This window comes from Dama dama, chromosome 20 (assembly GCF_033118175.1).
Source record: "Dama dama isolate Ldn47 chromosome 20, ASM3311817v1, whole genome shotgun sequence".
Classification (NCBI taxonomy): domain Eukaryota; kingdom Metazoa; phylum Chordata; class Mammalia; order Artiodactyla; family Cervidae; genus Dama; species Dama dama.
Genome location: NC_083700.1, coordinates 44,396,536 through 44,406,854, shown reverse-complemented (window position 1 = coordinate 44,406,854; position 10,319 = coordinate 44,396,536). Strand labels below are relative to the sequence as shown.

The 10,319-nt window shown below is 35.2% G+C and overlaps 1 protein-coding gene across 2 annotated transcripts in view; it reads right to left on the bottom strand.

Moving 5' to 3' along the window:
• Window positions 1-3,579: 3,579 nt before the first annotated feature.
• The window catches only part of PLPPR5 (phospholipid phosphatase related 5), a 122,455-nt gene continuing 115,715 nt past the window's right edge, over window positions 3,580-10,319 (bottom strand). For both annotated transcript variants that reach the window (XM_061119979.1, XM_061119980.1), the window contains exon 6: window positions 3,580-4,529. In XM_061119979.1, the coding sequence (XP_060975962.1) occupies window positions 4,497-4,529 (33 nt within the window). In that variant the 3' untranslated portion in view covers window positions 3,580-4,496. The remainder of the gene's footprint in view (window positions 4,530-10,319) is intronic.

The following is a 10,319-nucleotide window of genomic DNA, read 5'->3' as shown; positions in this document are numbered from 1 at the left end:
TTTTTAAGTAGAAATAAGACATTTTTCATTTTCGCCAAGTACTTTATTGAACAGCATATTCACCATTTTGTTCCACTACCTTCTGGCATTTTCCAGGCAACTTCATAATTCCTTCTTTCCAAAACTTTTTATCTTTTTGATCAAAGAACTGTTCCAGGTTCCTTTTATACCTGGGGAATTGAAATTTTTTCCATTAAGAGAATTTTTTGAAGACCCAAATAAATGGAAATTCAAAGGTGCAATGTCTGGTGAATTCAGCAGATGAATCGGAACTTCCAAGCCAAGGTACAACAGTTTTTGCTTGGTCATCAAAGAAAGCTTGCCATTTTGGGTCTTCCTAATGGAAGATTATGGTTTTCTGTTCACTAATTCTGGACTTTTTTCGAAAAGTGCTGCTTCAGTTGGACTAACTGGGAGCAGTACTTGTTGGAATTAATCATTTGGTTTTCCAGAAGGAGTTCATCATAGAGGACTCCTTTCGAAACCCACCGTACACACAAAATCACCTTCTTTGGTTGAAGACTGGCCTTTAATGTGGTTGTTGGTGGTTCATTTTGTTTGCCCCACAATCTCTTCTGTTCCACCTTATTATATAGCATCTGCTTTTCATTGCCTATAACAATTTGTTTTAAAAACAAAACATTTTTGTTACCTTTCAGAATGCAGTATCACATGTGGAAACATGGTCAAGGTTTTCTTTTTCACTTAATTTATGTGGAACCCAAACATCAAAGCAGTTAACATAACCAAGCTGGTGCAAATGATTTTCAATGCTTGATTTGGATATTTTGAGGATGTTGGCTCTCTCCTGTGTGGTATAACATTGACCGTTCCCAATTAATGTCTCAATTTAATCATTAATTTCAACTGGTCTACCAGACCATGGAGCATCATCCAGCGAGAAATCTCCAGCATGAAACTTCACAAGCCACTTTCAACACGTTCAAATCTGTCACAGCATCTTCTCCATACAATGCAGATCTTGTTTTGCACTTCAGTGTTTTTTACCTTTCTTGAAATAGTAAAGTATGTCAAAAATGTTGTTTTCCCTTCCATCTTCAGGATTAAAATGACTCCTCAAAAATTCACCAATTTTGATGTTTTTTTCTAAAAATGCATGCTGATATGACATCTGTCAACAATACAATCTAGCAAAATTGTTTCAAATGAAGTTAAAGACTTAGTTAAAACAACTAAGCACTACTAAAACCAACTTACAGAAAAATATGAAGGAATGTCTGGCCAACTCAATACATCTATTCTTTAGCACCTTGCTCATATGTAGGAGGCAAGAGTATGTTGTAGACTGTGTACCTGCTCAACATCCCAGGCTGTCTCCAGAAGATTGTGATTTGTAAATAAGAATGTTGATGATATCCCAGGATGGCCCACTGGATGCAGGGGGTCATTTATCTGCCTAAAGGACTGGTTCAATTAAAACCACATGATGCCCTTCCAAACATTCTCTAGTCACTATGGCAATCTGACTTTCATCAGGATAGCAAGCATTTTTTATTCCTCTACCCTCAAGAAAGAATTAATGCATGGGACAAAAATCATACTTAATGTTTTTAAGTTTTAATATTTTATTTGAAAAATACAACTCACAGCAGAGAACTATTTCTTCCCCTACTGCTCTTTCACAAAGGAAACTGTATGGTAAATGTAACTGAGATATTTGGCTAGGATAGATCCTGAGAAAAGAGAGGCCCAGTTAGAAGTGGAATAGACAAAGTCTGTCAAAGAAGGTTCACCTCTCTTTTAACATAAAAGATCCTTTTAGATACTCTTAGGAATCAGATAAAACATGTGCAGAATTTCTGCCATGCAGAGACTACTGAAATTTTCAGGCTGACCAATTTATACTGACCTGGGCCCCAAGTAAGTAGAATAAAAAGATGTCTTTATCAGAAAGATATGTGTTTTCCTGCTTTTACTAGACTATATATATATATATACATATTTACAAATGAGTATTTTTTTTTAAATGTGTTTTCATTATTCTCAGTAACAGCATCATGGTTAAGGGCTCCTTGCTGACTTCTTGCCCTAGGCATGTGTATCTTTTTATTCTTCTGAATTTCCTTCATGGCAAGATCATTCATTACACAATCTTGGGTCCATGACATTTATATTTACAGATGACATTACTGGTTTAAATCTGGATTTCTGAGTAATTTATAACTCCTGCATTCAGACCAGGTTTAGCAAGGTACAAAGATTATATATATATACATATATATATACACATATATATGTATATATATATGTATATATATGTATATATATATGGCTTCCAACAAGAAAAGTGTGACTAACTGGTTCCTTGAAGACTGATGCCAGAACTGAGAAAACAGACCTCTTTAAGTCTTACTGGTAATCCTGCCTCCTAAAATATTATGATCATTTCCTCCACTTTTATTTCCAGTAAGCGAAACCTCCACCACTATTATTGCCTTTAAAAAAAAAAATCTTTTTAAAAAGAGTGTCAAGGTGTTCCAAGCTTTTTAGTATTCTAAATTTCCTCCGGAACTGAACTTGCTAGAGAAGTCTGAAAGGTAGAAATAGGAATTTTCTGCTTTTCTGGTCCTACTGTAAGTCGTTTAAATCCTACAGCGATGAAAAGAGTAAGTAATGTCTATTTTGAGAGTAATGGAGAAGTCTTTGGTTATATTTACTTTTTGATTTCTGTTAAAATTGCATAAAAAGTTAAAAATTTATTTCCTTTAGTTCTGTCAAGGTTAAGAAGAATCTTTTCAGTCAATTAACTACTTCTCACATAAGACAAAGCTATTCTGTGTAGCTTTGAAAATCACAGTTATTGTTGAGGAATATGTTGAATGATTTTGTCATAGTCCAATTTATTTTCCTTATATAATAACTTTCATTCTTAACTCCACATGCTCAGTGTAAGGGATTGCCCCTCAGGGCCTCTCCTGAGGGGCTGGGGTTAGGGCATGGGTATGAGGGTTGCAGGAGAGACGGCTGATTGAGGTTTTGACTTTACAAAGACCTAACATCTAGATTCTTGACATTATTTTTAGGTAAGATTATAAATTGATTAGTATATCGTATTTTGAAAGTGTTTATTCTTAACACACTAATGTTTAAAATACTGCATAACTTTTATAACTTTATTTTGGCATTTTTTCATTCTTTGTGACATATAGGTGGTTGCCCAGGACGCCACTGACCACTGAAAGGCCTCAATGTGTCCAGATGATATGGCAGTTGTGGCATATTTACAAAGAATGTTAAATCTGAATTTAAACTGTAACTGCCTCACCCTAGTTGTGTGGAGTTGGGCACGTTATTTACCCTGTCTTGTCTTTATTTTTCTCATCTGTAACACTAAAGCCAAACTCTTAACGGTTTACCTGGGGCTATTGTGAGGATTTGGAATCACAAAGAGTTGGACGCGACTGAGTGACTTTCACTTTTTTTCATTGTGAGGATTAGATGAAATAACAAATGAAAATATATTTTGTAAACTATAAAGTACTACAAATATGCAAAGCAAAATACATTGACTATATTTCTTGTGTTTATATAATTTAATCTGCATTGTCTGGGGGTGATTCTTTTCTATTTAAATTATGTGGAAACTTGACTGGCCAAAGAATGGAGCCTTTGACCACTCTTGAGATGGTTATCTGTGGAAAACTGTTCAATAAATAGGTATGATTGCTGGATTCAGTCACTTAGACTATCCTAAACACTGCCTGCATTCAAAAACTACAAGTCAACAATTAAATCACAATTGTCAGGAACAAAAATCCAAATAAATAATTTTTAATTATGATACATTACTTATTACAGTAAAAATTGGCATTTTCACCTTCAAAAGCAGAAGCACCAGTCTTAGAATTTATAGTATGAATGGTATTTTAAGTGAAATATAGCATAATATTATGTGCAAACATTATTTTAGTATAGAACATACTTTCTAAAAGTAAAGTAATTTCACACACTGAAATCTGTTAGAATGGAAATAAGGTCATGCTGAATAATGAAATAAAAACCCCCATGACTTTCAAAGTCCACTTCGAATGAAATATGGTATGCTGCCAAATAGAAGATACATGATAAATTAAAAAGCTTAACTAGCTCAAAGTGGAGGGACTTCTCACACAAATATGACTCGTGTAGAGGTTTCTTTTCACTTAGTCTCAGTGATTCTGTGAGAAATTAAAATGAATGTTTTATTTCAGAATTAATTTTTGTTCATTTGTCATCACTTTTTTATTGAACACCTACCTACTCTGTGTGAGGCTTTGTTGTAGGTGCAGGGGAGACAGAGGAGAAAGACACAGTCCTGCCCTTGAGGAGCTCACAGTCTAGTGGGGGAAACAGATAAGTTGACACTGATTTTTAAATTATAAAAATGATTAGACAACTTTATAAACCTTTTTTGTCATCAAACACACTTTGGGTGTTACGAATGGATGGTGAAAAGGGATGATGTCCAATGCAGTGAGAGACCATTTGCTTCAATATCATGTGACTTCTGCGAAGGCAGTGATGTGGTTCTGCAAAAAGAAAAAGGAATTACAAAGTCAGAGTCTTGGGAAAACTGGCTTCATAAAAGATTTTGGTGTTTTTACAAATAATCAGTAGCCTTAAATAAAATTGTAGCCCAAATACACTTAAATTGCAAAAACATTCAGCATTATTCAAATGAGTTGCATATATTATTATATCAATTTAGCTACTAATTATATATTTTATCCAATATTCTTAATTAACCAAATAGAGGAAAATGTTATACCTGTCTTATTCAAAATTAACACTGAAATTTGGAGAGATAAATATGGTAATGCCAGACATGTTAATATTCTGTTCAGCGTTAATGGAATTTTAATGCTGCATGTTGGAGTTTCAGATTAATTGCTCCCTGTGAGACAGATGGCATAGAAGGAGTGGTGAAATGTTCAGACTGAAATGGCATTTGCTAGCTGACAAAGATCTACTTTAAACACTTCATTTTTGATGCATGAATCCAGACTACGGACTGCAATCTCTGTTGTTTACCTCAACCAAAGAATTCTTTGTAGAGACTTTTTTACATTTTTTTTTTAAGCAACTGAATTGTGTACCAAGGAACCCTGTGGAATGGCTAATAATTAAATGGTTTCAGACACTCAATATGGCTGCTGAAATATTGCAGTGGAAATCAATATGACATAATTAATCACGCCACATATAGGTCATGTCAGGAGCTAACATAAGTGACAGCACAAACCAATAATAGCGGCATTACAAAAGGGTTTTACCATCAAATTACATGTTTAGAATGTTTTTCATTGTAGCTTTGACTCTGTAAGTCAAAGATATCATAAATAGAATTTCACATAATGAACACATGCCATGAGATTTCGTCCATGTAAAGTGTGGCACTTTACAAGTTAAGCTGTTTTGAATAGCTAAAACATTTTTTGAATGTATGTGAATAAATCCATTTTCACTGAATCGAGGCATATTAACCACAACTAGAAGAATATCACTGATGACTGCTTAAGGCAGATTTTTTCTAGGTCTTACCCACTTCAACCTACTAGAGAAAAACAGTATCAGTAAGAATCAGTAGTGACCAGAGCATGTGGACCTTTTTACTAATTCCTGATAAGCCCTTAGAAAGTTTAATTTCCCATTTAAAAAAAAAAGTCCTGAGAAAAATGTTGACTAATCAGTGGCTCATCTCTAAATTTTCTTGAGTATTCCTTCCAGAAGCACAAGCATGCTTTTATGACAAAAGAGATCTTTCAGAGTTACAGATTGCACTATGATAGAATAAAAGCCATAAGAACTGTGGAAACAGAACATCATAGTTTTATTTCTAGTGGCCCCATGGGGACTTGAAATCTGTGAACTGAAAAAAATACAATTTAATACACAGTATTTCAGTATAAAACTGACAGGAGTGTCACTCCTCTGGACAGGACCCAGCACATAGTAATTTCTGGAAAGATGTTAAGTTATAAATGGAAGATTAATCAGTCTGTGGCAACTGGTGGGTAAAGAAAGAGTAAAGATGTGACACTGGAAAGAAACAAAAGGAGATTTAAACAAGGGAGAGAAAACAGATGCTGCTCCAAAGGCCGCTGGCCTAGGTATCAATTTATCTTACCCTAAATAATAATGTCCATAAGGCTCATTGAATTTACTAAAGAGTGAAGGGGACAACCATCTCCTTGGAAAGCAGAACTGAAATACACTTAAGTCCCCCACAAATGAATGAGTTCTGTTCTGAGAGTGAGTTCATAAGTCCAACGATGTTAGCCTAGGTAGCCAAATAACATGATCAGCTATATAGTACTGTACTGCAATAGGTTTATAATACTTTTCACACAAATAAGACATAAAAAACAAACAAAAAATAAAGAAAACATTTTTAATTTTACAATACAGTACCTTGAAAAGTATAGTAGTACGGGATAACAGTTGGCACTTAGCAGTACCAGCTACATTACCAATGCTTCTGGACATCCTGGGCTTGAAATAAATTGTACTTCTGTACTCTATATAGTACTCTGAAGTACACAAATGCACAACCACGTGCAGAGGGTACACACACGTGACAATGTACGCCGGACACGTGAACTAACTTATGTGATTGGACATGAGAGTGCACGTTTGCATCTTTGAAAATTATAAACTTTGAAGGTTCATGTGTAGGGGATTTACTGTATTAAAAGACCTCAATAAAGCAAAGAAAGTAACAGAAACAAATCGCTGGTAATCAGTGCAAGGGAGAAAAGAAGCGGAGAAAATAAACCAAGTGACAGGTAAAAAAGCTGGAGAGTGACCAAAAATGCGCAGTGGCTGTAGGGAGAGCATATAAATTTTCATCTACACCTGGGCTTGAAAAGTGAAAGTGAAAATCGCGCAGTCGTGTCCGACTCTTTGCGACCCCATGGACTATACCATCCATGGAATTCTTCAGGCCACAATCCTGGAGTGGGTAGCCTTTCCCTTCTCCAGGGGATCTTCCCAACCCAGCGATTGAACCCAGGTCTCCTGCATTGCAGGCAGATTCTTTACCAGCTGAGCTTCCCTTGTGGCTTAAACTGGGGCTGTCCTAAATAGGGATATAAGGTCACCTTAAAAATAAGGCATTGCACAGATAAGTGTAAGTGAGCTATTAAGATCTAGGTTTTGCCATTTAAAAGCACATTTTGGTGACCCCTAGATCTTCCTTTCACTGCTTATAAATTCCAAGCAATAGTACCCCTTTCTTTATGCTAAGTCATAACCAGGTTAAACTCAAGGGTAACTGGTTCCAGATTGACTCCACTTTTAGATCCCGGGGCTCTGGGGAGAAGCCTGCTTTTTCTAATCAGTACCCTTACACTTTCACATCACACTTAAGTTCTAACCTTTGAGATGGCTTTCCCTACTTGGCTGGAATTAAAAAGATTCTGCTCAGGACTTATCACTTAAAGGTGGTAGTTAGAGAGATAAACAGAGAAAAAGAAAACAATGAAGTGACTATGTATAGGGAAGAAAACATAAGAGAAATTTAATAATAGTTTCCAAGTGCATGAAAGGAGTGTACAAAGAACTCAGGGGCCATCTGTTCATTAATTTCACTAACAGCAAACAAATCCAAACCGTAGAATGAAAGAGATGGACTATGAACCTCAGTAGGCTTTAAGGAATAAGATGAGTTCTCTTCTAGCACAGGAATAGTTTTTTCCTGAAAGAATCTAGAGAAAGGACAAACTAAAATGCTTATCATCTATAAAACTCTATGATTCTCTATTATAACAACTACATGTATGTAAATGCAGGATTTGAAATATTCAAATGGTATGATGCCTATGCAGGAAGTTATGATGTCGCTCACTTCCCCGTCAGCATTTTTTTTTTAGCAATATTAAAAAAATCAGAATTGCACTTAATATTTTCAGTTCACCTGTATTGAAGAATGGACTCCCTATGAGTCAAACTAGGTGACAAGGGGTTTTGCCTTTTAATCTGGTTGAATTCTTTATATGCAATATGAAATCTTATTAGTAGACAGGGCAAACTTTCAATAGGCAAACTAAAAATTCATGCACAGAAGCTTAATTCAGAGTCTTAAGAAGAAAGTGGTCATACAATTCATCAGGGCAATTACACACACAGAGGAGTACAGAGAAGTTAGCAGAGCTTGAGTCCAAAGAGCTGAAGGTGAGAATATGTTACATCCATTAGCAAGTGTGCATTCAAGTCCACAGCAAGTCACTGAGCAAAATACTGAATCCAGTCCTTGAGTGCAGAGGTCCATGGAAAAATAAGTACTTGTTTCTGAAAAGTAGTTTTGGATTCTTAAATTTGATAAACTCTAAGTCCCTAGTATGTCAATTTTTGAAGCTTTAAGTTCCATGTTAAAAATCTTGATTTTTCTATTTATCCTATATCCCATTTGTATAAATTATACTTTGGAATTTTAAAGTTACTTAAAACAAAATTGCTATTTATTTATGACATGAAAATTTGGCAATGACTTGCTACTTAGTGAGATCTGCCACTTACCATTTTTCCTCGGAAAAATAAAGGGAGATGCAAAAACAGCACTTCAGATAAGAGAACAAAAAAAGTTACTACTATCAAGGGCTATTTGATTGAGGAATGCTAAGTTCCCATTAATGAGTGAAATATCAGTGAAAAACCAAAATATATTTGAACAATAAATAATAAAGATAACAATAATGACCAAAATGATCTAGTATCTAGATCCCTTCTGGTTATAATGGAAACTTGCACAGAAGGACACATTTTTTGTATTTGCCTTAGCTTTGCAACTCAATTCTAACACCAGTGCGCGCGAGCGCACATACGTTTATTGCCTTAATTGAAGGTGTTCACAGTGGCTGATTCCCATTATCCAGCTGAAGAGTCTTGCAAGACAGTCTTTAAAGGACCTTCCCTGTGAATTTTCTTCTTGACCATTCTCAATGGGTTGGATTCGGGACACCTAAAAAATGTATTTTATATATTATTTCAGTGTTGAAGTATTGACTTACTTGGATAAAGCACTCGTTTATTTAAAATCCGATGTTATATTGCTGGACCAAATGCCGAGCTTAAATACTGTTCCAATTCTTTCTTTCTGGATGATTATAAACGGCTTTTGTTTTTTAACTGGAAGTTATCAGCAATAAGCTTTTATGTTAAACATAAAATGGGATCTGTGCATATGGCATCTTAAATTCAGTGATTTGTGTCTTCAACTCTATTGGGAAGGAAGCTGTGTGGCACAGTGGATGCTGTAGTCAGGGAGTGTGAATGTCAAGTGCTTGAAGGTAGGCTCTTAGCATTTTCACAAGCAGTTTAATCTTTCAGAGATCTGGCTTTCTTATCTGTAAAGTGGAACTAATAATACATATGTGAATGGATTTTGATTAGGATTAAATGAGATGATACGCACAAAGGTCCTCGTCTCTCTACACAAACATATTATGGTTGTCCATAAAAGCCAGAAGCAAGATAAAAAGTAAAAAAGAGGAAGAAAAAGAGAGAGAACAAAGAGGTTTTTTATAATTGGTTGGAATTCCAGGATGCTATAGTCTACAATTCTAATATCCAAACAAGCTTTAAAACCCAAATGTTTCTTTTTTGGTGCAAGCTCATTTGGTGGTGTTTCTTACCACCACTGGGGAATTGCTGTGAGGCAATTTGTACTCTGCTGTGCTGCGGAAATATCCATTTTTGATTACAAAGTGATGCTCAAGATCCTGCTTGTATAACAGAATACACAGTATTTTCTCCTAAAATATAAATTATTTTAATCCAGAGAAACATCTAACACTAATGATTTAGAATAAGAAATCACAGTCCTATAACCAACAATTGTTACAAACACAGCCTACATTTTACTAGGAGAAGATAGATGGATGTCATATTCCCAAATACTGGCCATCTTTATTTTGCTATTTGCTTCTTCCTTCATTCACTGTGTCCTCTGATGAGGCAAAATGAAAAGGAGAAGAGAGAAGGAAGAAAAGCAGTCATGTATGAAGTGTGTGCTCTAAGACTCAACTCTATCACATTAGGTTTTCCTCCTGGTAGAGCCTGAAGTTGGTGAGTATTTCAGAAAAGAGAAATGATGTTAAGTCCATCTAAGAAGAAATTACTAAAGAACTTCAAACTTGAGGCTATGAACCACTGTAAAGTTCATCTAAGCAATTTCTTGTTTTAAAAAGTTGGGGATGTGATGACATAAGAGCTAAAGGTGACAGAACCAGAATTCTCTTGGGAAAGACGACTTTTTTGGAACCATTTCTTTCTTTTTTTTATGGTGGTTTTGTTTCAATTTAGAATTTTATAATGGCTCT